Genomic DNA, 27,999 nt, shown 5'->3' with positions numbered 1-27,999 from the left:
CCCCCTGGTGTATGTCCCCCCGGTATATGTCCCCCCCAGTGTATGTCCCCCGGTATAAGTCCCAGGGTGTATGTCCCCACCCGTTGTATGTCCCCGGGTGTATGTCCCCCTGGTGTATGTCCCCCCGGTGTATGTCCCCAGTGTATGTCCCCCCGGTGTATGTCCCCTGGTGTATGTCCCCCCGGTGTACGTCCCCCTGGTGTATGTCCCCCCGGTGTACATCCCCCCTCAGTATGTCCCCCCGGTGTATGTCCCCCTGGTGTTTGTCCCCCCAGTTATGTCCCCCCGGTGTATATCCCCCCGGTGTATGTCCCCCCAGTTTATGTCCCCCTGGTGTATTTACCCCTGGTGTATGTCCCCGATGTGTATGTCCTCCCGGTGTATGTCCCCCCAGTGTATGTCCCCACGGTGTATGTTCCCCGATATATGTTCCCCCGGTGGATGTCCCCTGGTGTATGACCCCTGGTGTATGTCTGACCAGGTGTATGTCCACCGGTGTATGTCCCCCCGGAGTATGTCCCCCCAGGTGTATGCCCCTCCCAGTGTATGTCCCCCGGTTTATATACCCCTGGTGTATGTCCCCCTGGTGTATGTCCCCCCAGTTTATGTCCCACCGGTGTATGTCCTCCAGTGTATGTCCCCCCAGTTTATGTCCACCGGTGTATGTCCCCCCGGTGTATGTCCACCCGGTGTATGTGCTCCCGGTATATCTCTTCGGTGTATGTCCGCCCCAGTGTATGTTCCCCGGGTGTATGTCATCCCGGTGTATATTCCCCCCATATATGTTCCCCCAGTGTATATCCCCCCAGTGTATGTCGCCCGTTTATGTCCCCCCGGTGTATTTACCCCCGGTGTATGTCCCCCCGATGGATGTCCCCCCGGTGTATGTCCACCCCGGTGTATGCCCCTCCGGTGTATTCCCCCCGGTGTATGAACCCCCATGTATGTCCCCACGGTGTATGTCCCCCCAGTTTATGTCCACCGGTGTATGTCACCCCGGTGTATGTCCCCCGGTGTATGTCCATCGGGTGTATGTCCCACAATGTATGTCCCCCAATGTATTTACCCCCGGTGTATGTCCCCCCTGGGTATGTCCCTCCTGTGTATGTCCCCCCCGGTGTATGTCCCACTGGTGTATGTGCCCCCATTGTATGTCCCACCGGTGTATTTACCCCCGGTGAATGTCCCCCAGTGTATGTCCCCCTGGTGTATGTCCCCCTGGTATATGTCCCCCCCGGTGTATGTCCTCCCCGTTTATGTCCCCCCGGTATATGTCCCCCCAGTGTATGTCCCCCGCTGTATATCCCCCCGGTGTAAATCATCCCGGTGTATGTCCCCCCGGTTTATGTTTCCCCGGTGTATGTCCCCCCGGTGTATGTCCTCCCGGTGTATGTCCCCCCAGTGTATGTCCCCTGCGGTGTATGTTCCCCAATATATGTGCCCGCGGTGTTGTCCCACTAGTGTATGTCCCCCTGGTGTATGTCAGACCAGGTGTATGTCCCACCAGTGTATGTCCCTTCGGTGTATATCCCCTGGTGTATGTCCCCACGGTTTATGTCCTCCCGGTGTATGTCCCCCTTGGTGTATGTTCCCCAATATATGTGCCACGGTGTTGTCCCACTGGTGTATGTCCCCCTGGTGTATGTCCGACCAGGTGTATGTCCCACCGGTGTATGTTCCTTTGGTGTATGTCCCCCGGTGTATTTCCCCCCGGTTTATGTCCTCCCGGTGTATGTGCCCCTGGAGTATATCCCTTTGGTGTATGTCCCCCCCAGTGTATGTTCCCTGGGTGTATGTCACCCCAGTGTATATCCCCCCTAGTGTATGTCCCCCCAGTGTATATCCCCCCGGTGTATGTCGCCCCGGTTTATGTCCCCCTCGGTGTATGTCCCCCACTGTATGTCCCCCCAGTGTAAATCCCGCCGGTGTATGTTCCCCCGGTTTATGTCCCCCCGGTGTATTTATCCCCGGTGTATGTCCCCCTGTTGTATGTCCCCCCGGTGTATGTCCCCCAGTATATGTCCCCCCGGTGTATGTCCCCGCCGGTCTATGTCCCTCCAGTGTATGTCCCCCCCAGTGTATGTCCCCCTGGTGTATTTGCCCCCGGTGTATGTCCCACCTGGTGTATGTCCTTCCGGTGTATGTCTCCTGGTGTACGTCCAACCCAGTGTATTTACCCCTGTGTACGTCCCCATGGTGTATGTCCCCCCTGGTGTATGTCCCCCAGTGTACGTCCCCCCAGTGTATGTCCCACCAGTGTATGTCCCCTGGAATATTTACCCCCGGTGAATGTCCCCCCGGTGTATGTCCCCCTGGTGTATTTACCACCAGTGTATGTCCCCCCGGTGTATTTCCCCCTGGTGCATTTACCCCCGGTGTATTTACCCCCGGTGTATGTCCCCCCCGGTGTATGTAACTCCAGTAGATTTACCGCCGGTGTATGTCCCACCCAGTGTATGTCTTCCCGGTGTATGTCCCCCCGGTGTATGTCCCCCTGGTGTATGTCCCCCGGTGTATTTACACCCGGTGTTTGTAACCCTGGTGTATGTCCCCTGGTCTATGTGCCCCCGGTGTATGTCCTCCAGGAGTATGGCCCCCGGTTTATTTCCCCCCGGTGTACGTCCCCACCGTGTATGTCCCCCGAGGTGTATGTCCCCCAGATATGTACCCCGGTGTATGTCCCACTGATGTATGTCCCCCTGGTGTATATCCCTCCGGTGTATTTAACTCCTGTGTATTTACCTCGGGTGAATGTCCCCTGGTGTATGTCCCCCCGGTGTATGTCCCCCCGTTGTATGTCTCCCCAGTGTTTGTCCCCCCCAGTGTATGTCCCCCCAGTGTATATCCCCCGGTGTATGTTGCCCCGGTTTATGTCCCCCTGGTGTATTTACCCCCTGTGTATGTCCCTCCGGTGTATGTCCACCCTGGTGTATGCCCCCAGGTTTATGACCCCCTGGTGTTTGTACCAGGTGTATGTACCTTTGGTATATGTCCCCCCGGTTTACGTCCTCCCGGTGTATGTCCCCCCCGGTGCATGTTCCCCAATATATGTGCCCACGGTGTTGTCCCACTGGTGTATGTCCCCCTGGTGTATGTCCGACCAGGTGTATGTCCCTCTGGTTTATGTCCCTTCGGTGTATGTCCCCCCGGTTTATGTCCTCCCAGTGTATGTGCCCCTGGTGTATATCCCTTCGGTGTATGTCCCCCCCAGTGTATATCCCCCCGTGTATGTCGCCCCGGTTTATGTCCACCCCGGTGTATGTCCCTCCGGTGTATGTTCCCCAATGTATGTCCCCCTGGTGTAAATCCCCCTGGTGTATGTCCCCCCGGTTTATGTCCTCCCGGTGTATGTCCCCCATGGTGTATGTTCCCCAATATATGTACCCGCGGTGTTGTCCCCCTGGTGTATGTCTGACCAGGTGTATGTCCCACCGGTGTATGTCCCTTTGGTGTATGTCCCCCGGTGTATGTCCCCCTGGTTTATGTCCTACCAGTGTATGTGCCCCCGGTATATATCCCTTCGGTGTATGTCCCCCCAGTGTATGTTCCCTGGGTGTATGTCACCCCAGTGTATATCCCCCCAGTGTATGTCCCCCTAGTGTAAGTGTATATCCCCCCGGTGTATGTCCCCCCGGTTTAAGTCCCCCCCGTGTATGTCCCTCCGGTGTATGTCCCCCTCTGTATGTCCCCCCGGTGTAAATCCCCCCGGTGTATGTCCCCGTGGTGTATGTCCCCCCGGTTTAAGTCCCCCCGGTGTATTTCCCCCAGTGTATGTCCACCTTCTGTATGTCTCCCTGGTGTATATACCCCCCGGTGAATTTATCCCCTGGTATATGTCCCCCCGGTGTATGTCCCCCTGCTGTATTTACCCCGGTGTATGTCCCCCCGGTGTATGTCCCCCTGGTGTATTTACACCTGGTGTATGTCCCCCCATGTATGTCCCCTTGGTGTATGTCCCCTCGGTGTATATCCCCCTTGTGTATGTCCCTCTGGTATATGTACCCCCGGTGTATTAACCCGCGGTGTATTTACCCCCTGTGTATGTCCCCCGGTGTTTGTCCCCCCGGTGTATTTACCCCCGGTGTATGTCCCCCTGTTGTATGTCCCCCCAGTGTATGTCCCCCGGTGTATGTCCCCGCCGGTCTATGCCCCCCGTGTATGTCACCCCCAGTGTATGTCCCCCTGGTGTATTTGCCCCCGGTGTATGTCCCACCCGGTGTATGTCCTTCCGGTGTATGTCTCCTGTTGTACGTCCAACCCAGTGTATTTACCCCTGTGTACGTCCCCATGGTGTATGTCCCCCAGTGTATGTCCCCCCAGTGTATGTCCCACCAGTGTATGTCCCACCAGTGTATGTCCCCTGGAATATTTACCCCCGGTGTATGTCCCCCCAGTGTATGTCCCCCTGGTGTATTTACCGCCAGTGTATGTCCCCCCGTTGTATGTCCCCCCGGTGTATTTCCCCCTGGTGCATTTACCCCTGGTGTATGTCCCCCCGGTATATGTAACTCCAGTAGATTTACTGCCGGTGTATGTCCCCCCCAGTGTATGTCTTCCCGGTGTATATCCCCCCCCAGTGAATGTCCCTCCAGTGTATATCCCCCGGTGTATGTCGCCCCGGTTTATGTCCCCCCGGTGTATTTACCCCCTGTGTATGTCCCTCCGGTGTATGTCCCCCCTGGTGTATGTCCACCCAGGTGTATGCCCCCAGGTTTATGTTGCCCCGGTGTTTGTACCGGGTGTATGTACCTTCGGTGTATGTCCCCCCAGTGTATTTACCCCCGGTGTATGTCCTCCCGGTGCATGTACCCCCGGTGTATGTCCCCCGGTGTATGTCTGCCCGGTGTATGTCCCCCCAGGTGTATGCCCCCCAGTGTATGTCCCCCGGTTTATGTCCCCCCGGTGTATGTCCCTCAGTTTATGTCCCCCTGGTGTATGTCCCCCCAGTGTATGTCCCCACGGTGTATGTTCCCCGATATATGTTCCCCCGGTGGATGTCCCCTGGTGTATGACCCCTTGTGTATGTCTGACCAGGTGTATGTCCCACCGGTGTATGTCCCCCTCAGTGTATGTTCCTCCTTTGTATGCCCCCAGTGTAAGTCCTCCTGGTGTATGTCCCCCACGATGTATTTCCCCCAGTGTATGTCCACCCGGAGTATGTCCCCCCGGTATATGTTCCCACGTTGTATGTCCCCCCATTGTATGTCCCCCTGTGTATTTACCCCCCATTGTATTTCCCACCAGTGTATGTCCCCCTGGTGTATTTACCCCCGGTGTATGTCCCCCTGGAGTATGTCCCCCTGGTGTATGTCCCCTGGTGTATATCCCCCAGTGTATGTCCCCACTGGTCTATGTCCCTCCGGTGTATGTCCCCCACAAGTGTGTGTCCCCCCAGTGTATTTACCCCCAGTGTGTGTCCCACCCGGTGTATGTCCTTCCGGTGTATGTCTCCCAGTGTATGACCCCCCCGGTGTATTTACCCCTGTGTACGTCCCCACGGTGTATGCCCCCCCAGTGTATTTACCCCGGGTGTATGTCTCCACGGTGTTGTCCCCCCGGTGTATGTCCCCCTGTTGTATTTACCCCTGGTGTATGTCCCCCGGTGTATGTCCCCCCGGTATAGGTCCCCCCAGTGTATGTCCCCTGGTGTATGTCCCCGGGTGTATGTCCCCCCGGTGTATGTCCCCGGGTGTATGTCCCCCCGGTGTATGTTCCCCTGATATATGTCCCCCCAGTGTATTTACCCCCGGTGTATGTCCCCGGGTGTATGTCACCCTGTTGTATGTCCCCCACTGTATGTCACCCCAGTGTATGTCACCCAGGTGTATGTCCCCGGTGTATGTCCCCCCGGTGTATGTCACCCAGTGTATGTCCCACCGGTGTGTGTCCCCCAATGTATGTTCCCCGATGTATTTACCCCCGGTGTATGCCCCCCCTGTGTATGTCCCTCCAGTATGTCCCCCCAGTGTATCTGCCCCCGTTGTATGTCCCACCAGTGTATTTACCCCCGGTGAATGTCCCCCAGTGTATGTCCTCCTGGTGTATGTCCCCCAGATGTATGTCCCCCCCGGTGTATGTCCCCCCACTGTATGTCCCCCACTGTATGGCCCCCTGGTGTAAATCCCACTGGTGTATGTCCCCCCGGTTTATGTTCCCCCTGTGTATTTATCCCCAGTGTATGTCACCCTGGTGTATGTCCTCCCGGTGTATGTCACCGCTGTGTATGTCCCCCCCGGTGTATGTTCCCAAATATGTGCCCGCGGTGTTGTCCCACTGGTGTATGTCCCCCTGGTGTATGTCCGACCAGGTGTATGTCCCACCGGTGTATGTCCCTTCGGTGTATGTCCCCCGGTGTATGTCCCCCCGGTTTAAGTACTCCTTGTGTATGTCCCCCGCGGTGTATGTTCCCCAATATATGTGCCCACGGTGTTGTCCCCCTGGTGTATGTCCCCCTGGTGTATGTCCGACCAGGTATATGTCCCACTGGTGTATGTCCCTTCGGTGTATGTCCCCCGGTGTATGTCCCCCTGGTTTATGTCCTCCCAGTGTATGTGCCCCCGGTGTATATCCCTTCGGTGTATGCCCCCCCAGTGTTTGTTCCCTGGGTGTATGTCACCCCGGTGTATATCCCCCCCAGTGTATGTCCCCCCAGTGTATATCCCCCCGATGTATGTCGCCCCGGTTTATGTCCCCCTGGTGTATGTCCCTCTGGTGTATGTCCCCCACTGTATGTCCCCCCGGTGTAAATTCCCCCGGTGTATGTCCCCTGGTGTATGTCCCCCCGGAGTATGTTCCCCTGGTGTATATCCCCGTGGTGTATGTCCCCCCGGTTTAAGTTCACCAGGTGTATTTTCCCCAGTGTATGTCCACCTCGTGTATGTCTCCCTGGTGTATTTACCCCCGGTGAATTTACCCCCGGGTATATGTCCCCATGCTGTATGTCCCCCCGCTGTATTTACCCCGGTGTATTTACCCCCGGTGTATGTCCCTCAGGTGTATGTCCCCCAGTGTATGTCCCCTTGGTGTATGTCCCCCTGGTGTATGTACCCCCGGTGTATGTCCCACTGGTGTATTTACCCCCGGTGCATGTCCCCCCGTGTATGTCCCCCCGGTGTATGTCCCCTTGGTGTATATCCCCCTTGTGTATGTCCCCCCGGTATATGTACCCCCAGTGTATTAACCCGCGGTGTATTTACCCCCTGTGTATGTCCCCCGGTGTTTGTCCCCCCGGTGTATGTCCCCCTGTTGTATTTCCCCCTGTATATGTCCCCCCCAGTGTATGTCCCCCTGGTGTATTTACCCCGGTGTATGTCCCAACCGGTGTATGTCCTTCCGGTGTAGGTCTCCCATTGTACGTCCAACCCAGTGTATTTACCCCTGTGTATGTTCCCACGGTGTATGTCCTCCCTGGTGTATGTCCCCCAGTGTATGTCCCCCGAGTGTATGTCCCACCAGTGTATGTCCCCTGGAATATTTACCCCTGGTGTATGTCCCCCCAGTGTATGTCCCCCTGGTGTATGTCCCCCTGGTTTATTTACCACCAGTGTATGTGCCCCTGGTGTATGTCCCCCCGGTGTATTTCCCCCTGGTGTATTTACCCCCGGTGTATTTACCCCTGGTATATGTCCCCCCGGTGTATGTAACTCCAGTAGGTTTACCGCTGGTGTATGTCCCCCCGGTTTATTTCCCCATGGTGTATTTCCCCCCGGTGTATTTACCCCCAGTGTATGTCCCCCTGGTGTATGTCCCCCGGTGTATTTACACCTGGTGTATGTCCCCCTGGTGTATGTCCCCTGGTGTATGTTCCCCCAGTGTATGTCCTCCAGGTGTATGGCCCCTGGTTTATGTCCCCCTGGTGTACGTCCCCACCGTGTATGTCCCCCGCGGTGTATGTCCCCCCGATGTATGTACCCCGGTGTATGTCCCACTGGTGTATGTCCCCTTGGTGTATATCCCTCCGGTGTATTTAACCCCTGTGTATTTACCGCGGGTGAATGTCCCCCGGTGTATGTCCCCCCGGTGTATGTCCCCCGGTATAAGTCCCTTGGTGTATGTCCCCGGGTGTATGTCCCCACCTGTTGTATGTCCTTCCGGTGTATGTCTCCCAGTATGTCCCCCCCGGTGTATTTACCCCTGTGTACGTCTCCACGGTGTATGTCCCCCCTGGTGTATGTCCCCCGGTGTATGTCCCCCCGGTGTATGTCCCCCTGGTGTATTTACCGCCGGTGTATGTCCCCCCGTGTAAGTCCCCCCGGTGTATTTACACCCGGAAAATGTCCCCCTGGTGTATGTCCCATTAGTGTTTGTCCTCCAGTGTATGTCCCACCCGGTTTATGTCCCCACGGTGTATGTCCCCCCGTTGTATTTACCCCCAGTGTATGTCCCGTCGGTGTATGTCCCCCGATGTATATCCTCCTGGTGTATGTCCCCCTATGTATTTCCCCGCCAGTGTATGTCCCCCTGGTGTATGTCCCCCCGGTGTATGTCCCCCCCGGTGTATGTACCCGAGGTTTATGACCCCCGGTCTATGTCCCCCCAGTAAATGTCCCCCCGGTGTATTTAACACCCAGTGTTTTTGCCCCCAAGTGTATGTCCCCTGGTGTATGTCCCCCAGGTGTATTATCTCCCGGTTTATTTCCCCCAGTGTATGTCCCTCCGTTGTACTCCCCAGCTGGTGTATGTCCCCCTGGTGTATGTCCCCCAGGTGTATTTACCCCCGGTTTATGCCCCCTGTGTATGTGCCCTTGGTGTATGTCCCCCTGGTGTATGTCACCCCGGTTTTCATCCCCCCTGGTATGTCCCCCTGGTGTATGTCCCCCTGGTGTGTGTCCCCCCGGTGTATGTCTCCCCGATGTTTTTCCCCCGTGTGTATGTCCCCCCCGGTGTATGTCCCCCCGGTGTATGTCCCCGGTGTTTGTCCCCGCCGGTGTTTGTCCCCCTAGTGTATGTCCCCCCGGTGTATGTCCCCCTGGTGTATGTCCCACAGGTGTATTTACCCCCGGTTTATGTCCCCTGGTGTATCTCCCCCCAGTGTATGTCCCTCCAGGTGTATGTCCCCCGTTGTATTTACCCCCAGTGTATGTCCCCCTGGTGTATGTCCCCCCGGTGTATGTCCCCTCGGTATTTGTCCCCCGGTGTATGTCCTCCTCGTGTATGTCCCACCAGTGTATGTCCCCCCCCGTGTATGTCCCTCGGTGTATGTCCCCTCGGTGTTTGTCCCCCGGTGTATGTCCCCCCGGTGTATATCACCCCCGGTGTATGTCCCCTTGGTGTATTTGCCCCCAGTGTATGTTCCCTCGGTGTATGTCCCCCGGTGTATATCCTCCTGGTGTATGTCCCCCGATGTATGTCCCCGCCAGTGTATGTCCCCCTGGTTTATGTCCCTCCGTTGTATGTCCCCCCCGGTTTTCATCCCTCCTGTGTATGTCTTCCCGGTTTATCTCCCCCCGGTGTATTTACCCCCGGTGTATGTCCCCCAGGTGTATTATCTCCCGGTTTTTGTCCCCCGGTGTATGTGCCCCCGCTGTATGTCCCCCGTTTCCCCCCTGTTTATGTCACCCCGGTGTATTTCCCCCCAGTGTATGTCCCCTCCGTGTATGTCCTCCCCGGTGTATGTCCTCCCGGTGTATGTCCCCCCGGTGTTTGTCCCCTGGTGTATGTCCCCCAGGTGTATTTCTTTCGTTGTATCTACCGCCAGTGTATGTCCCCCCCGTGTATGTCCACCCGGTGTATTTACCCCCATTGTATGTCCCCACCGGTGTATGTCCCCCCAGTGTATGTTTCCCGGTGTATTTCACCCCAGTGTATGTCCTCCCGGTGTATGTCCCCCAGTGTATGTCCCCCCAGTTGTATGTCCCCCCGGTTTATGTCTCCCCGGTGTATGTCCCTCGGTGTGTGTCCCTCGGTGTATGTCCCCTCTTTGTATTCCTCCCAAGTGTATGTCCCCCAGTGTATGTCCCCCTGGAGTATGTCCCCCCGGTGTATATCCCCCCCGGTGTATGTCCCCCAGTGTATGTGCTGCCGGTGTATGTCCCTCGGGTGTATGTGCCCCTGGTGTATATCTCCCCGTGTATGTCCCATTGTATTTCCCCCCGGTGTCTGTCCTCCCCAGTGTATGTCCTCCCTGGTGTATGTCCCCCTGTGTATGTCCCCTCAGTGTATGTCCCCATGGTGTATGTCCCTTGGTGTAAGTACCCCAGGTTTATGTTCCCCCAGTGTATGTCACCCCCACCGGTGTATGTCCCCCCAGTGTATGTCCCCCTGGTGTATTTACCCCTGGTGTATGTCCCCCCAGATGTATGTCCCCCCCGGTGATGTCCCCCGGTTTATGTCCCCACCGGTGTATGTACCCACGGTGTATGTCCCTTTGTGTAAGTACCACAGGTGTATGCCCTCGGGGTATGTCCCCCGGTAATGTCCCCTCAGTGTATGTCCATTGGTGTATGTCCCATGGTGTGTGTCCCCCTGGTGTAGGTATCCCAGGTGTATGCCCCCCTGGGGTATGTCCCCCGGTGTATGCCCCCGGTGTATGTTCCCCCGGTGTATGTCCCGCCGGTGTATGTCCCCCTATTGTATGGTCCCCTGGTGTATGTCCCCCCGGTGTATTGACCCCAGTGTATTTACTCCCAGTGTATGTCCCCCTGGTTTATGTCCCCCCGGTGTATGTCCCCCAGTGTATGTCACCCGATGTATGTCCTCCAGGTGTATTTGCCCCCGGTGTATGTCCCCCCCAGTGTATGTCCCCCTGGTGTATGTCACCCAGTGTATTTACACCCTGGTGTATGTCCCCCACTGTATGTCCCCCCCGTGTATGTCCCCCAGTTGTATGTACCTCCGTTGTATGTCCCCCTGTGTTTGTCCCCCCGGTGTATTTACCCCTGGTGTATGTCCCTTGGTGTACGTTCCCCCGGTGTATGTCCACCCGGAGTTTGTCCCCCCTCGTGTATGTCCCCCCGGTGTATGTCCCCCCGGTGTAACTCTCCCTGGTGTATGTCCTCCCTGTGTATTTCCCCCAGGTGTATCTCCCCCCGGTGTATTTACCCCTGGTGTATGTCCCCCCAGTGTTTGTCCCCCTGGTGTATGTCCTCCCCGGTGTATGTCCCCCCAAGTGTATGTCCCCTGGTTTATATCCCCCCATTGTATGTCCCTCCGGTGTATGTCCCGCAGTGTATGTCCCCCCAGTGTATTTACCCCCAGTGTATGTCCCCCGTTGTATGTCCCCCGATGTATGACTCCCCCCGGTGTAAGTCCCCCGGGTGTATGTCCCCCCCGGTGTATGTCCCCCCCAATGTATGTCCCTCCGGTGTATGTCCCCTGGTGTATGTCCCCCCAGTGGATTTTCCTCCCCGGTGTATGTCCCCCCTGTGTATGTCCCCCGGTGTATTATTTACCCCCGTTGCATTTAACCCCGGAGTATGTCCCCCAGTATATCTCCCCCCGGTGTTTGTTCCCCAGTGTATGTCCCCCCGGTGTATGTCCCTCCAGTGTATGTCCCCCCTGGTGTACGTCCCCCCGGTATATTTACCCCTGGTGTACTTACCCTGGTGTATGTCCCCCTGGTGTATGTCCAACGGTTTATGTCCCCCGGTGTATGTCCCCACGGTGTATGTCCCTTTGTGTAAGTACCACAGGTGTATGCCCCCGGGGTATGTCCCCCGATAGTGTCCCCCTGGTGTATGTCCCCTCAGTGTATGTCCCCCCAGTGTATGTACCCCCGTGTGAATGTCCCCCCGGTGTTTGTCCCCCTGGTGTATGTCCCCACGGTGTATGTCCCCCCGGTGTATTCCCCCATGGGGTATGTCCCCCCAGTGTATGTCCTTCGGTGTATGTCCCCATGGTGTATTTACCCCCAGTGTATTTACCCCCGGTGTATGTCCTCCTTTGTATGTCCCCCCGGTGTATTTACCCCCGGTGTATGTCATCCGTTGTATGTCCCCTGGTGTATGTCCCAACCGGTGTATGTCCCCTCGGTGTATGTCCCACTGCTGTATGTCCCCCCGTTGTATGTCCCCCCGGTGTATGTCCCCCCGGTGTATGTCCCCCGGTGTATGTCCCCCCGGTGTATGTCCCCTCGGTGTATGTCCCCCGGTGTATGTCCCCCCGGTGTATGACCCCCGGTGTATATCCCCCCGGTGTATGTCCCTCCCAGTGTATGTCCCCCCGGTTTATGTCCCCCCCGGTGTATTTACCCCTTGTGTATTTACCCCGGTGTATGCCCCCCCGGTGTATGTCCCTCCGTATATTTCCCCCCGGGGTATGTCCCCCCCAATGTATGTCCCTCCCGGTGTGTGTCCCCCGGTGTATTTACCCCTTGTGTATTTACCCCGGCGTATGTCCCCCCGGTGTATGTCCCCCCGTATATTTATCCCCGGTGTATGTCCCCCCGGTGTATGTCCCCTTGTGTATGTCCCCTCAGTGTATGTCCCCATGGTGTATGTCCCTTGGTGTAAGAACCCCAGGTATATGTCCCCCCAGTGTATGTCCCCCCCGGTGTATGTCCCCCCTGGTGTACGTCCCCCCCGGTGTATTTACCCCTGGTGTATTTACTCCAGTGTATGTCCCCCTGGTGTATGTCCCCCGGTTTATTTCCCCCCGGTGTATGTCCCCCCCAGTGTATGTCCCCCCGGTTTATGTCCCCCCCGGTGTATTTAGCCCTTGTGTATTTACCCTGGTGTATGTCCCCCCGGTGTATGTCCCTCCGTATATTTCCCCACGGGGTATGTCCCCCCCAGTGTATGTCCCTCCCGGTGTGTGTCCCCCCTGCTGTATTTACCCCTTGTGTATTTACCCCGGCGTATGTCCCCCCGTATATTTATCCCCGGTGTATGTCCTCCCCGATGTATGTCCCCTTGTGTATGTCCCCTCAGTGTATGTCCCCATGATGTATGTCACTTGGTGTAAGAACCCCAGGTTTATGTCCCCCCAGTGTATGTCCCCCCCGGTGTATGTCCCCCCTGGTGTACGTCCCCCCCAGTGTATTTACCCCTGGTGTATTTACTCCAGTGTATGTCCCCCCGGTGTATGTCCCCCCCGGTGTATGTCCCCCGGTGTATGTCCCCATGGTGTATATCCCTTTGTGTAAGTACCACAGGTGTATGCCCCCGGGGTATGTCCCCCAGAATGTTCCCCCGGTGTATGTCCTCCTGGTGTATGTCCCCGCTGTGTATGTCCACCGGTGTATGTCCCCCCGGTGCATGTCCCCCTGTTGTAGGTATCCCAGGTGTATGCCCCCCTGGGTATGTCCCCCGGTGTTTGTCCCCCGGTGTTTGTCCCCCCGGTGTATGTCCCCCGGTATATGTCCCCCAGGTGTATATCCCGCCAGTATATGTCCCCCCGGTGTATTGACCCCCCGGTGTATTTACTCCCAGTGTATGTCCCCTCCTTGTATTCCTCCTTGGTGTATGTACCCCGGTGTATGTCCCCTCCGAATTATGTCTCCCCGGTGTATGTCCCCTCCGGTATAAGTCCCCCAGTGTATGTCCCGCCGGTGTATGTCCTCTCAATGAATGTTACCCCGGTGTATGTCTCCCCGGTGTATGTCCCCCAGTTTATTTCCCCCCGGTGTATGTCCCCCCCAGTGTATGTCCCCCCGGTATGTCCCTCTGGTGTATTTACCCCCGGTGTATTTACCCCCCTTGTATGTCCCCCCAATAGTATTTACCCCCATTGTATGTCCCCTAATGTATGTCCCCTCAGTGTATATCCCACCCTGTGTATGTCCCCCCGGTGTATTTACCATGTTGTATGTCCCCCGGTGTATGTCCCCCTGTGTATGGCCCCTTGGTGTATCTCACCCGGTGTATTTACCCCCAGTGTATGTCTCCCCAGTGTATGTCCACCCGGTGTATGTCTCCCCCGGTGCATGTCCCACCGGTGTATGTCCCCCTGTGGTATGTCCCCCGGTGTATGATCCCCGGTGTATGTCCCCAAGGTGTATGTCCCCCCGGTTTAATTCCCCCCGGTGTATTTCCCCCGGTGTATGTACACCTCGTGTATGTCTCCCCGGTGTATTTACCCACCGGTGAATTTACCCCCTGGTATATGTCCCCCGGTGTATGTCCCCCCAGTGTATGTACCCCCGTGTGAATGTCCCCCCGGTGTTTGTCCCCCTGGTGTATGTCCCCGCGGTGGTATGTTCCCTGGTGTATTTACCCCGGTATATGTCCACCTGGTGTATGTCCCCCTGTGGTATGTTCCCTGGTGTATGACCCCCGGTGTATGTCCCCCCGGTGTATGTCCCTCCGGTTTAAGTCCCACCACTGTATTTCCCCCGTTGTATGTCCACCTTGTGTATGTCTCTCCGGTGTATTTACCCCCCGGTGAATTTACCCCCTGGTATATGTCCCCCCAGTGTATATCCCCCTAGTGTATTTACCCCGGTGTATGTCCCCCCGGTGTATGTCCCCCTGATGTATGTCCCCCAGATGTATGTTCCCCGGTGTATGTCCCCTCGGTGTATGTCCCCCTGGTGTATGTCCTCCCGGAGTATTTACCCCCTGGTGTATGTCCCCCTCGGTTATATCCCCCCGGTGTATGTCCCCCCGGTATATGTACCCCCGGTAAAGTCCCACCGCTGTATTTCCCCCGGTGTATGTCCACGTCGTGTATGTCTCTCCGGTGTATTTACCCCCCGGTGAATTTACCCCCTGGTATATGTCCCCCCAGTGTATGTCCCCCCGGTGTATTTACCCCGGTGTATGTCCCCCTGATGTATGTCCCCCAGATGTATGTTCCCCGGTGTATGTCCCCTCAGTGTATGTCCCCCTGGTGTATGTCCCCCGGAGTATTTACCCCCTGGTGTATGTCCCCCTCGTGTATGTCACCCCGGAGTATGTCCCCTCAGTTATATCCCCCTGGTGTATGTCCCCCCGGTGTATGTACCCCTGGTGTATTAACCCCCGTTGTATTTACCCCCTGTGTATGTACCCCGGTGAATGTCCACCCGGTGTATGTCCATCCGGTGTATGTCCCCCTGTGTATTTCCCCCCAGTGTATGTCCCCCGAGTGTATGTCTCCCGGTTTATATCACCCGGTGTATGTCCACCTTGTGTATGTCCCCCCGGTGTATGACCCCCGTTGTATGTTCCCCCGTTGTATTTACCCCCTGTGTATGTCCCCCTGGTGTATGTCCCCCTGTTGTATGTAACCCTGGGTGTATGTCCCTCGGGTGTATGTCCCCCCGGTTTATGTCTCTTATGTATACCCCCGGTGTATGTCCCCCTGGTGTATGTCCCCCCTGGTGTATGTCCCCTTGTGTATGTCCCCTCAGTGTATGTCCCCATGGTGTATGTCCCTTGGTGTAAGAACCCCAGGTTTATGTCCCCCCAGTGTATGTCCTCCCTGGTGTATGTCCCCCCTTGTGTACGTCCCCCCCGGTGTATTTACCCCTGGTGTATTTACTCCAGTGTATGTCCCCCCGGTGTATGTCCCCCCCGGTGTATGTCCCCCGGTGTATGTCCCCCTGGTGTATTTCCCCACGGTGTATATCCCTTTGTGTAAGTACCACAGGTGTATGCCCCCGGGGTATGTCCCCCAGTAATGTCCCCCCGTGTATGTCCTCCTGGTGTATGTCCCCGCTGTGTATGTCCACCGGTGTATGTCCCCCCGGTGTATGTTCCCACAGTGTATGTCCCCACGGTGCATGTCCCCCTGTTGTAGGTATCCCAGGTGTATGCCCCCCTGGGTATGTCCCCTGGTGTTTGTCCCCCGGTGTTTGTCCCCCAGGTGTATATCCCGCCAGTATATGTCCCCCTGTTGTGTGTCCCCCCGGTGTATGTCCCCCCGGTGTATTGACCCCCTGGTGTATTTACTCCCAGTGTATGTCCCCCCCGATGTATGTCCCCCAGTATATGTCCCCCGATGTATGTCCCGTGGGTGTATTTCCCCACGGTGTATGTCCCCCCAGTGTATGTCCCCCAGTGTATGTCACCCCGTTGTATTTACCCCCGGTGTATGTCCCCCCAAGGTATGTCCCATCAGTGTATGTCCCCTGGGGTGTATGTCACCCCGCTGTATGTCCCTCCGGTGTATGTACCCCCGGTGTATGTCCCTGTCCCCCGGTGTATCTCCTCCCGGTGTATGTCCCCCCGGTGTATGTGTCTCCGGTGTATGTCCACCGGTGTATGTCCCTGTCCCCCGGTGTATCTCCCCCCGGTGTTTTACTCCCGGTGTATGTCCCCCTGGTGTATATCCCGCTGGTGTATGTACCCCCGGTGTATGTACCCCGGTCTATGTCCCCCCAGTATATGTCCCCCCTGTGTTAGTCTTCCCGTTGTATTTACCCCCATTGTATTTACCCCCGGTGTATGTCCCCTGGTGTATTTAAACCCGGTGTATGTCCCCCGGTGTATGTCCCTCCGATGTATATTCCCCCGGAGTATGTCCCCCCGGTGTATGTCCCCCTGGTGTATTTACCTCCGGTGTAATTACCCCCCGTGTATGTCCCCCCAATAGTATTTACCCCCAAGTGTATGTCCCCCAATGTATGTCCCCTCAGTGTATATCCCACCCTGTGTATGTCCTCCCAGTGTATTTACCACGGTGTATGTCCCCCTGTGTATGGCCCCTCGGTGTATCTCACCCGGTGTATTTACCCCCGGTGTATGTCTCCCCAGTGTATGTACACCTGGTGTATGTCTCCACCGGTGTATGTCCCACCAGTGTATGTCCCCCTGTGGTATGTCCCCCAGTGTATGATCCCCGGTGTATGTCCCCGAGGTGTATGTCCCCCAGGTTTAAGTCCCCCCGGTGTATTTCCCCCGGTGTATGTACACCTCATGTATGTCTCCCCGGTGTATTTACCCACCGGTGAATTTACCCCCTGGTATATGTCCCACGGTGTATGTCCCCCCGGTGTATTTACCCCGGTATATGTCCACCTGGTGTATGTCCCCCTGTGGTATGTCCCCCGGTGTATGACCCCCGGTGTATGTCCCCCCCAGTGTATGTCCCCCCGGTTTAAGTCCCACCACTGTATTTCCCCCGGTGTATGTCCACCTCGTGTATGTCTCTCCGGTGTATTTACCCCCCGGTGAATTTACCCCCTGGTATATGTCCCACCAGTGTATGTCCCCCCAGTGTATTTACCCCGGTGTATGTCCCCCCGGTGTATGTTCCCCTGATGTATGTCCCCCAGATGTATGTTCCCCGGTGTATGTCCCCTCGGTGTATGTCCCCCCGGAGTATGTACCCCCTGGTGTATTCCCCCTCGTTTATGTCACCCTGGAGTTTGGAGTTTGTCCCCTCGGTTATATCCCCCTGGTGTATGTCTCCCTGGTGTATGTACCCCTGGTGTATTAACCCCCGTTGTATTTACCCCCTGTGTATGTACCCCGGTGAATGTCCACCCGGTGTATGTCCACCCTGTGTATTTCCCCCCGGTGTATGTCCCCCCAGTGTATGATTCCTGGTTTATATCACCCCGGTGTATGTCCACCTTGTGTATGTCCCCCCGGTGTATGACCCCCGTTGTATGTCCCCCCGTTGTATTTACCCCCTGTGTATGTCCCCCTGGTGTATGTCCCCCTGTTGTATGTAACCCTGGGTGTATGTCCCTCGGGTGTATGTCCCCCCAGTTTATGTCTCTTATGTATACCCCCAGTGTATGTCCCCCTGGTGTATGTCCCCCCCGGTGTATGTCCCCCCGTTGTATGTCCCCCCGGTGTATGTCCCCCCGGTGTATGTCCCCCCGGTGTATGTCCCCCCAGTTTATGTCCCCCCGGTTTATGTCCCCTGGTGTATGTCCCTCCGGTGTATGTCCCCCCAGTTTATGTCCCCCCAGTGTATGTCCCCTGGTGTATGTCCCCCTAGTGTATGTCCACAGGTGTATGTCCCCCCGATGTATGACCCACCCAGTGTATTTACCTCTGGTGTATGTCCCCTGGTGTATTTACCCACGGTGTATTTACCCCCGGTGTATGTCCCCCAGGTGTATGTCCCCCTGGTGTATGTCCACCCCGGTGTATGTCCCCCCTGTGTATGTCCCACGGTGTATGTCCCCCCCACGGCATGTCCCCCTGGTGTATATCCCTCCCAGTGTATGACCCCCTGTGTATGTCCCCCAGGTGTATTTACCCCCTGTGTATGTCCCCCCGGTGTTTGTATCCCTGGTGTATGTCCTCCCGTTGTATGTCGCCCCTGGTGTATGTCCCCCGTTTTATGTCCCCCGGTGTATGTCCCCCCGGTGTATGTCTCTGGTGTATATCCCCATGGTTTATGTCCTCCTGGTGTATGTCCCCCCGGTGTATTTACCCCTGGTGTATGTCCCTCCGGTGTATTTACCCCCAGTGTATTTTCCCCCTGGAGTATGTCCCTCGGTGTGTTTACCCACGGTGTATTTACCCCCAATGTATGTCCCCCAGGTATATGTCCCCTGGCGTATGTCTCCACCAGTGTATGTCCCCTCGGTATATGTGCCCCCGGTGTATGGTCCCCCGGTGTATGTCCCCCGGTGTATGTCCCCCTGGTGTATGTCCCTCGGTGTACATTCCTTGGTGTAAGTACCCCAGGTGTATGCCCCCCTGGGCTATGTCCCTCGTTGTATGTCCCCCCGGTGTATGTCCCCCTGGTGTATGTATATGTACCCCTGGAGTATGTCCCCCCGGGGAATGTTCCCAGGTGTATATCCCCCCGGTGTATGTCCCCCCGGTGTATGTGCCCCCATTGTATGTCCCCCTGGTGTATTTACAACCGGTGTATGTCCCCCCGGTGTATTTACCCCAGGTATATGTCCCTCCGGTGTATGTCCCCCAGTTTATATCACCCGGTGTATGTCCGCCTTGTGTATGTCCCCCTGGTGTATTATCCCCCTGGAGTATGTCCCTCGGTGTGTTTACCCATGATGTATTTACCCCCGATGTATGTCCCCCAGGTGAATGTCCCCCCAGTGTACGTACCCTTGGAATATGTCCCCCCGGGGTATGTCCCCTGGTGTATATCTCCCCGGTGTATGTCACCCTGGTGTATGTCCCCCCGGGGTATTTACCCCGGTGTATGTCCACCCTGGTGTATGTCCCCGCGGTGTATGTGCCCCCATTGTATGTCCCCCTGGTGTAATTACAACCATTGTATGTCCCCCCGGTGTATGTCCTCCCGGTGTATGTACCCCCTGATTTATGTCCCCCCGGTGTATGTCCCCCGGTTTATATCACCTGGTGTATGTCCGCCTTGTGTATGTCCCCCCGGTGTATATCCACCGGTGTATGTCCCCTGGGTGTATGTCCCCAGGTGTATATCTCCCCGGTGTATGTCCCCCAGGTGTATGTCCCCCTGGTTATGTCCCCCAGATGTATGTTCCCAGGAGTATGTCCCCCCCGGTGTATGTCCCCCAGTGTATGTCCCCCCGGTGTATGTCCCCCCGGTGTATTTACCCCCGTGTATGTCCCCCTCGTGTATGTCCCCCCGGTGTATGTCCACTCAGTGTATATCCCCCTGGTGTATGTCCCCCGGTGTATGTATCCCTGGTGTATTAACCCCCGGTGCATGTCCCCGCTGTGTATGTCCCGCGGTGTATGTCCCCCCCAGGGTATGTCACCCTGGTGTATGTTCCTCCCAGTGTATGACCCCCTGTGTATGTCCCCCCGGTGTATTTCCCCCGGTTTATATCACCCCGGTGTATGTCCACCTCGTGTATGTCACCCCGGTGTATTTACCCCCTGTGTATGTCCCCCTGGTTATGTACCCCTGGTGTTTGTCGCCCCCGGTGTGTGTCCCCCCGTTGTATGTCCCCCTGGTGTATGTCCTCCTAGTGTATGTTCCCCCGGTGTATGTCTCTGGTGTATATCCCCATGGTTTATGTCCTCTTGGTGTATGTCCCCCCGGTTTATTTACCGCTGGTGTATGTCCCCCCGGTGTATTTATCCCCGGTGTATGTCCCCCGGGTGTATGTCCCCCCGGGGTATGTCCGCTCGGCACATATCCCCCCTGGTGTAGGTGCCCCGGTGTATGTCCCCCCGGTGTATGTCCCCCTGTTGTATCCGCCGGTGTATGTCCCCCCAGTGTATGTCCCCCCGGTGTATGTCCTCCGGTGTATGTCCCCTGATGTATGTCCCCCCATTGTATGTCCCCCTGGTGAATGTCTCCCCTGTGTATGTCCCTTGGTGTATGTCCCTCGGTGTATGTCCCCTTCTTGTATTCCTCCCCGGTGTATCTCCCCTGGTGTATGGCCCTCGGAGTATGTCCCCCTGGTGTATATCCCCCCTGGTGTATGTCCCCCAGTGTATGTGCCGTCGGTGTATGTCCCCCCAGTGTATGTCCCCCTGGTGTATTTACCCCCGGTGTTTGTCTCTCCAGTGTATGTCACCCCGGTGTATGTCCCCTCTGGTGTAAGTCCCCCAGTGTATGTCCCCCTGGTGTATGTGCCCCCGGTATATGTCCCACCGTTGTATGTCCCGCCTGGTGTATGTCCCCCAGGTGTATGTCCCCTGGTGTATGTTACCCCAAAGTATGTCTCCCAGGTGTATATCCCCCCAGGTTTATGTCCCCCCGGTTTATGTCCCCCCGAAGTATGTCCCCCCAGTGTATGTCCTAACGTTGTATTTACCCCCGGTGTATGTCCCCCTGGTGTATGTACCCTTGATATTTGTCCCCACGTTGAAGTCCCCAGGTGTATGTGACCCCGGTGTATGTCTCCACGGTTTATTTACCCCCGGTGTATTTACCCCCAGTGTATGTCCCTCCGGTGTATGTCCCTCTGGTGTATTTACCCCCAGTGTATGTCCCTCCACGGTTTATTTACCCCCGGTGTATTTATCCCCAGTGTATGTCCCTCCGGTGTATTTACCCCCCCAGTGTATGTCCACCGGTGTATGTTCCCCCTGGTGTATGTCTCCCGGTGTATCTCCCACCAGTATATTTAACCCTGGTGTATGTCCCCCCGTTTATGTCCTTCCGGTGTATGTTCCCCCAGGTTTATGTCCCCCAGGTGTATGTCCCCCAGGTGTATGTCCCCCCAGTATATGTCCTCGGTGTATTCCCCCCCCGTGCATGTCCCCAAGGTGTATGTCCCCACGGTGCATGTACCCCTGGTGTAGGTATCCCAGGTGTATGCCCCCTGGGGTATGACCCTCGGTGTATGTCCCCCGGTGTATGTCCCCCCGGTGTATGTCCCCCCAGTGTATGTCCCCCACAGTGTATGTCCCTGCGGTGTATTTACCCACGGATTATGTCCCCTAGGTGTATGTCCCCCTGGTGTATGTCACCCCCGGGGTATGTCCCCCCAGTGTATGTGACTCCGGTGTATGTCCCCCCATTGTATTTACCCCCGGTGTATGTCCCCCCGAGTATGTCCCCCCAAGGTATGTCCCCTCAGTGTATGTCCCCCTGGTGTATGTCCCCCCCGGTGTATGTCCCTCCGGTGTATGTCTCCCTGGTGTATCACCCCCTGGTGTATGTCTCCCCGGCGTATGTGCCGCCGGTGTATGTCCCCCAGTGTATGTCCCCCCGGTGTATGTCCCTGTCCCCCGGTGTATCTCCCCCCAGTGTATGTCCCCCCGGTGTATGTCCCCCCGGTGTATGTGCCTCCGTTGTATGTCCCCCGGTGTATGTTCCCCCGGTGTATGTCCTCCGGTGTATTTACCCCCGGTGTATTTACTCCTGGTGTATGTCTCCACAATGTATATCTCACCAGTGTATGTCCCCCTGGTGTATGTACCCCGGTGTATGTCCCCCCGGTATATGTCCCCCCGGTGTATGTCCTCCCGTTGTATTTGCCCCATTGTATTTACCCCCGGTGTATGTCCCCCTGTGTATTTAAGCCCGGTTTATGCCCCCCAGTGTATGTCCCTCCGATGTATATCCCCCCGGAGTATGTCCCCCCCCGGTGTATGTCCCCATGGTGTATTAACCCCCGGTGTATTTACCCCCTGTATGTCCCCCGGTGAATATCCCCCCGGTGTATGTCCACCCGGTATATGTCCCCCCTGTGTATTTCCCCCTGGTGTATGTCCCCCGGTTTATATCACCTCAGTGTATGTCCACCTTGTGTATGTCCCCCCGGGTTATGACCCCCCGGTGTATGTCCCCCCATTGTATTAACCCCCGGTGTATGTCCCCCTGGTGTATGTCCACCTGTTGTATGTAACCCCGGGTGTATGTTCCCCGGGTGTATGTCCCCCCGGTGTATGTCTCTTATGTATCCCCCCCGGTGTATGTCTCCCCGGTGTATATCCCCCTGGTGTATGTCCCCCCGGTGTATGTCCTCCCGTTGTATGTCCCCCCTGTGTATGTCCCCAGGTTTATATCCCCCTGGTGTATGTCCCCACGGTGTATGTCCCCCCGGTGTATGTCCCCCTGGTGTATGTCACCCCCGGTGTATGTCCCCCGTTCTATGTCTCTCCGGTGTATGTCCCCCCGTTGTATGTCCCCCTGGTGTATTTACCCCCAGTGTATTTACCCCCGTGTATGTCCCCCCGGTGTATATACCCCCGTGTATGTCGCCCCCGGTATGTGCACCCGTTTTATATCCCTGTGTATGTCCCCCTGGTGTATTTATCCCTGGTGTATGTCCCCCCGGTGTATGTCCCCCTGGTTTATGTCCCCCCCGGTTTATGTCCACCCGATGTTTGTCCCCCCGGTGTATGTACCCCAGTTTATATCACCCCGGTGCATGTCCACTTTGTGTATGTCCCCCCGGTGTATGTCCCCCCAGCTTATGTCCCCGGTGTATGTCCCCTAGTGTATGTCCCCGGGTGTATGTCCTCCCGTTGTATGTCCCCCTGGTGTATGCCCCCCCCGGTGTATGTCTCCCGGTGTATGTCCCCCGGGTGTATATCCACTCGTTGTATTTACCCCCGGTGTATTTAACCCCGGTGTATGCCCCCATGGTGTATGTCCCCCCAGTGTATGTCCACCCGGTGTTTGTCCCCCCATTGTAAGTCCACCCAGTTTATTTACCCCAGGTGTATGTCCCCCCAATGTATGTCCCCCCGGTGTATATCCCCCTAGATTATTTCCACCCGGTGTATGTCCCTCCGGTATATGTCCACCAGTGTATGTCCCCCTATTGTATCCCCCCGGTGTATGTCCCCCCGGTGTATTAACACCTAGTGTATTTACCCCTGGTGTATGTCCCCCGTTGTATATCCCCCTGTGTATGACCTCCGGTGTATGTTCCTCTGTGTATGTCCCCCCGGTGTATGTCTCCCCCTGTGTATGTCTCCGACGGTGTATGTCCCCCCGGTTTATGTCACTCCGGTGTACGTCTCCATGGTGGATGTCCCCCCGGTGTATGTCCCCCTGGTATATTAAACCCTGGTGCATTTACCCCTGGTGTATGTCCCCCGGTGTATTTTCTCCCAGTGTATGTCCCCCCTGTGTATGTCCTGCGGTGTTTGTCGCCCCCAGGTATGTCCCCCTGCTGTATGTCCCCCCGGTGTAATTCTCTGGTGTATATACCCACAGTGTATGTCCTCTTGGTGTATGTCCCCCCAGTGTATGTCCCCCCCGGTTTATGTCCCCCAGGTGTATGTGCCCCCGATCTATGTCCCCCGGTGTATGTTCCCCCAGTGTATGTCCCCCTGGTGTATGTCATCCCCGGTGTATGTCCCCCTGTGTATGTCACCTCAGTGTATGTCCCCATGGTGTATGTCCCTTGGTGTAAGTACCCCAGGTTTATGTCCCCCCAGTGTATGTCCCCCCCGGTGTATGTCCCCCCTGGTGTACGTCCCCCCCGGTGTATTTACCCCTGGTGTATTTACTCCGGTGTATGTCCCCCTGGTGTATGTCCCCCCCGGTGTATTTCCCCCGGTGTATGTCCCCCCGGTGTATGTCCCCCTGGTGTATTTACCCCCGTGTATGTTCCCCTCGTGTATGTCCCCCCGGTGTATGTCCACTCAGTGTATATCCCCCTGCTGTATGTCCCCCAGTGTATGTATCCCTGGTGTATTAACCCCAGGTGCATGTCCCCGCTGTGTATGTCCCGCGGTGTATGTCCCCCCCAGGGTATGTCACCCTGGTGTATGTTCCTCCCAGTGTATGACCCCTTGTGTATGTCCCCCCGGTGTATTTCCCCCGGTTTATATCACCCCGGTGTATGTCCACCTCGTGTATGTCGCCCCGGTGTATTTACCCCCTGTGTATGTCCCCCCGTTGTATGTCCCCCCGGTGTATGTCCCCCTGGTGTATGTCCCCCCTGTTATGTCTCTGGTGTATATCCCCATGGTTTATGTCCTCTTGGTGTATGTCCCCCCGGTTTATTTACCCCTGGTGTATGTCCCCCCGGTGTATTTATCCCCGGTGTATGTCGCCGTGATGTATGTCCCCCTGTTGTATGTAACCCCGGTGTATGTCCCCTGGGTGTATGTCCCCCCCCCGGTGTATGTCTCTTATGTATCCCCCCGGTGTATGTCCCCCTGGTGTATGTCCCCCAGTTTATATCACCCCGGGGTATGTCCCCTTGGTATATGTCCCCCCGGTGTATGTCCCATTGGTGTTTGTCCCCCCGGGGTATGTCCGCTCGGCGCATATCCCCCCTGGTGTAGGTGCCCCGGTGTATGTCCCCCCGGTGTATGTCCCCCTGTTGTATGTCCCCCGGTGTATGTCCCCCCAGTGTATGTCCCCCCGGTGTATGTCCTCTGGTGTATGTCTCCCTGATGTATGTCCTCCCCGGTGTATGTCCCCCTGGTGTATGTCTCCCCTGTGTATGTCCCTCGGTGTATGTCCCTCGGTGTATGTCCCCTCCTTGTATTCCCCCCCGGTGTATCTCCCCTGGTGTATGTCCCCCCGGAGTATGTCTCCGTGGTGTATATCCCCCCCATGTATGTCCCCCAGTGTATGTGCCGCCGGTGTATGTCCCCCCAGTGTATGTCCCCCTGGTGTATTTACCCCCGGTGTTTGTCCCTCCGGTGTATGTCCCCTCTGGTGTAAGTCCTCCAGTGTATGTCCCCCCGTGTATGTGCCCCCGGTATATGTCCCACCGTTGTATGTCCCTCCTGGTGTATGTCCCCCCGGTGTATGTCCCCCGCGGTGTATGTCCTCCTGGTGTATGTTACCCCAAAGTATGTCTCCCAGGTGTATATCCGCCAGGTTTATGTCCCCCCGGTTTATGTCCCCCCAAAGTATGTCCCCCCAGTGTATGTCCTAACGTTGTATTTACCCCTGGTGAATGTCCCCCTGGTGTATGTACCCTTGATATTTGTCCCCCCGTTGAAGTACCCAGGTGTATGTGACCCCGGTGTATGTCTCCGTGATTTATTTACCCCCAGTGTATTTACCCCCGGTGTATGTCCCCCAGTGTATTTCCCCCCATGTATGTGCCCCCGGTATATGTCCCACCGTTGTATGTCCCGCCTGGTGTATGTACCCCGGGGTATGTCCCCCGCGGTGTATGTTACCCCAAAGTATGTCTCCCAGGTGTATATCCCCCCAGGTTTATGTCCCCCCGGTTTATGTCTCCCCGAAGTATGTCCCCCCAGTGTATGTCGTAACGTTGTATTTACCCCCGGTGTATGTCCCCCTGGTGTATGTACCCTTGATATTTGTCCCCCCGTTGAAGTCCCCAGGTGTATGTGACCCCGGTGTATGTCTCCGCGATTTATTTACCCCCAGTGTATTTACCCCCGGTGTATGTCCCCCTGTGTAAGTCCCCCCAGTGTATGTACCCTTGATATTTGTCCCCCCGTTGTAAGTCCCCAGGTGTATGTGCCCCTGGTGTATGTCTCCGCGGTTTATTTATCCCCGGTGTATTTACCCCGGTGTATGTCCCCCCGGTGTATGTCCACCGGTGTATGTTCCCCCTGGTGTATGTCTCCCGGTGTATCTTCCACCGGTATATTTAACCCTGGAGTATGTCCCCCTGTTTATGTCCTTCCGGTGTATGTCCCCCCAGGTGTATGTCCCCCAGGTATATGTCCCCCGGTGTATGTCCTCCGGTGTATTTCCCACTGGTGCATGTCCCCACGGTGTATGTCTCCACGGTGCATGTACCCTGGTGTAGGTATCCCAGGTGTATGCCACCTGGTATGACCCTCGGTGTATGTCCCCTGGTGTATATCCCCCGGTGTATGTCCCCCCGGTGTATGTCCCCCTGGTGTATGTCCCCACGGTGTATGTCCCTGCGGTGTATTTACCCACGGTTTATGTCCCCCAGGTGTATGTCCTCCTGGTGTATGTCCCCCCCGGGGTATGTCCCCCCAGTGTATGTGACTCTGGTGTATGTCCCCCCGTTGTATTTACCCCCGGTGTATGTCCCCCCGAGTATGTCCCCCCAAGGTATGTCCCCTCAGTGTATGTCCCCCAGAGTGTATGTCCCCCCGGTGTATGTCTCCCCGGTGTATGTCCCCCCGGTGTATGTGCCTCCGGTGTATGTCCCCCGGTGTATGTCCCCACGGTGTATGTCCTCTGGTGTATTTACCCCCGGTGTATTTACTCCTGGTGTATGTCTCCCCAATGTATATCTCGCCGGTGTATGTCCCCCTGGTGTATGTACCCCGGTGTATGTCCCCCCGGTATATGTCCCCCGGTGTATGTCCTCTTGTTGTATTTGCCCCATTGTATTTACCCCCAGTGTATGTCCCCCGGTGTATTTAAGCCCGGTTTATGTCCCCCAGTGTATGTCCCTCCGATGTATATCCCCCCGGAGTATGTCCCCCCGGTGTATGTCCCCACGGTGTATTAACCCCCGGTGTATTTACCCCCTGTGTATGTCCCCTAGTGAATATCCCCCCGGTGTATGTCCACCTGGTATATGTCCCCCCTGTGTATTTCCCCCCGGTGTATGTCTCTTATGTATCCCCCGGTGTATGTCCCCCCGGTGTATGTCCCCCTGGTGTATGTCCCCCTGGTGTATGTCCTCCCGTTGTATGTCCCCCCTGTGTATGTCGCCAGGTTTATATCCCCCTGGTGTATGTCCCCATGGTGTCCCCCTGGTGTATGTCATCCCCGGTGTATGTCCCCCGTTCTATGTCTCTCCGGTGTATGTCCCCCGGTGTATGTCCCCCCGTTGTATGTCCCCCTGGTGTATTTACCCCCAGTGTATTTACCCCCCGTGTATGTCCCCCCGGTGTATATACCCCCGTGTATGTCGCCCCTGGTGTATGTGCACCCGTTGTATATCCCTGTGTATGTCCCCCTGGTGTATTTACCCCTGGTGTATGTCCCCTAGTGTATGTCCCCTGTTTATGTCCCCCTGGTGTTTTTACCCCTGGTGTATGTCCCCCTGGTTTATGTCCCCCCCGGTGTATGTCCTCCCGTTATATGCCCCCCCCAGTGTATGTCCCCCTGGTGTATGTCCCCCTGGTGTATGTCTCCCGGTGTATGTCCCCCGGGTGTATATTCACTCGTTGTATTTACCCCCGGTGTATTTACCCCCGGTGTATGCCCCCACGGTGTATGTCCCCCCAGTGTATGTCCACCCGGTGTTTGTCCCCCCCATAGTAAGTCCCCCCAGTTTATTTACCCCAGGTGTACGTCCCCCCAATGTATGCCCCCCGGTGTATATCCCCCTAGATTATTTCCACCCGGTGTATGTCCCCCCGGTGTATGTCCACCAGTGTATGTCCCCTTATTGTATATCCCCCCGGTGTATGTCCCCCGGTGTATTAACCCCCAGTGTATTTACCCCTGGTGTATGTCCCCCGTTGTATATCCCCTGTTGTATGACCTCCGGTGTATGTCCCTCCGTGTATGTCCCCCCAGTGTATGTCTCCCCCTGTGTATATCTCCGACGGTGTATGTCCCCCGGTGTATGTCCCCCGGTGGATGTCCCCCTGGTTTATGTCCCCCTGGTGTATGTCTCCATGGTGGATGTCCCCCTGGTAGATGTCCCCCCGGTGTATGTCTCCCTGGTATATTAAACCCTGGTGCATTTACCCCTGGTGTATGTCCCCCGGTGTATTTTCCCCCGGTGTATGTCCCCCCTGTGTATGTCCTGCGGTGTTTGTCGCCCCCAGGTATGTCCCCCTGGTGTATGTCCCACCGGTGTATGTCCCCCGGTTTATATCACCCCGGTGTATGTCCCCTTGGTATATGTCCCCCTGGTGTATTTACCCTCGGTGTATGTCCCAT

The 27,999-nt window shown here is 56.4% G+C and overlaps 1 protein-coding gene across 1 annotated transcript; it reads left to right on the top strand.

The window, feature by feature from the left end:
• The first annotated feature begins 866 nt into the window (after positions 1-866).
• LOC103125002 (uncharacterized) lies at positions 867-27,788 on the top strand. The gene is made up of 18 exons (XM_060180225.1): positions 867-1,044; positions 3,166-3,257; positions 5,035-5,095; positions 5,456-5,560; positions 6,176-6,307; positions 6,547-6,668; positions 13,211-13,337; positions 13,813-13,889; positions 14,067-14,129; positions 21,172-21,204; positions 21,308-21,428; positions 22,942-22,970; positions 23,044-23,235; positions 23,341-23,355; positions 23,458-23,488; positions 24,366-24,476; positions 27,442-27,486; positions 27,631-27,788. Exons 1-18 carry the CDS (start codon positions 867-869, stop codon positions 27,786-27,788), a joined length of 1,692 nt encoding a protein of 563 aa, XP_060036208.1.
• Positions 27,789-27,999: the final 211 nt, after the last annotated feature.

Source organism: Erinaceus europaeus, chromosome 21 (assembly GCF_950295315.1).
Source record: "Erinaceus europaeus chromosome 21, mEriEur2.1, whole genome shotgun sequence".
NCBI classification, from domain to species: Eukaryota; Metazoa; Chordata; class Mammalia; order Eulipotyphla; family Erinaceidae; genus Erinaceus; species Erinaceus europaeus.
The sequence above is the reverse complement of the archived record's forward strand: the minus strand, read 5'-3'. Positions and strand labels throughout refer to the sequence as shown.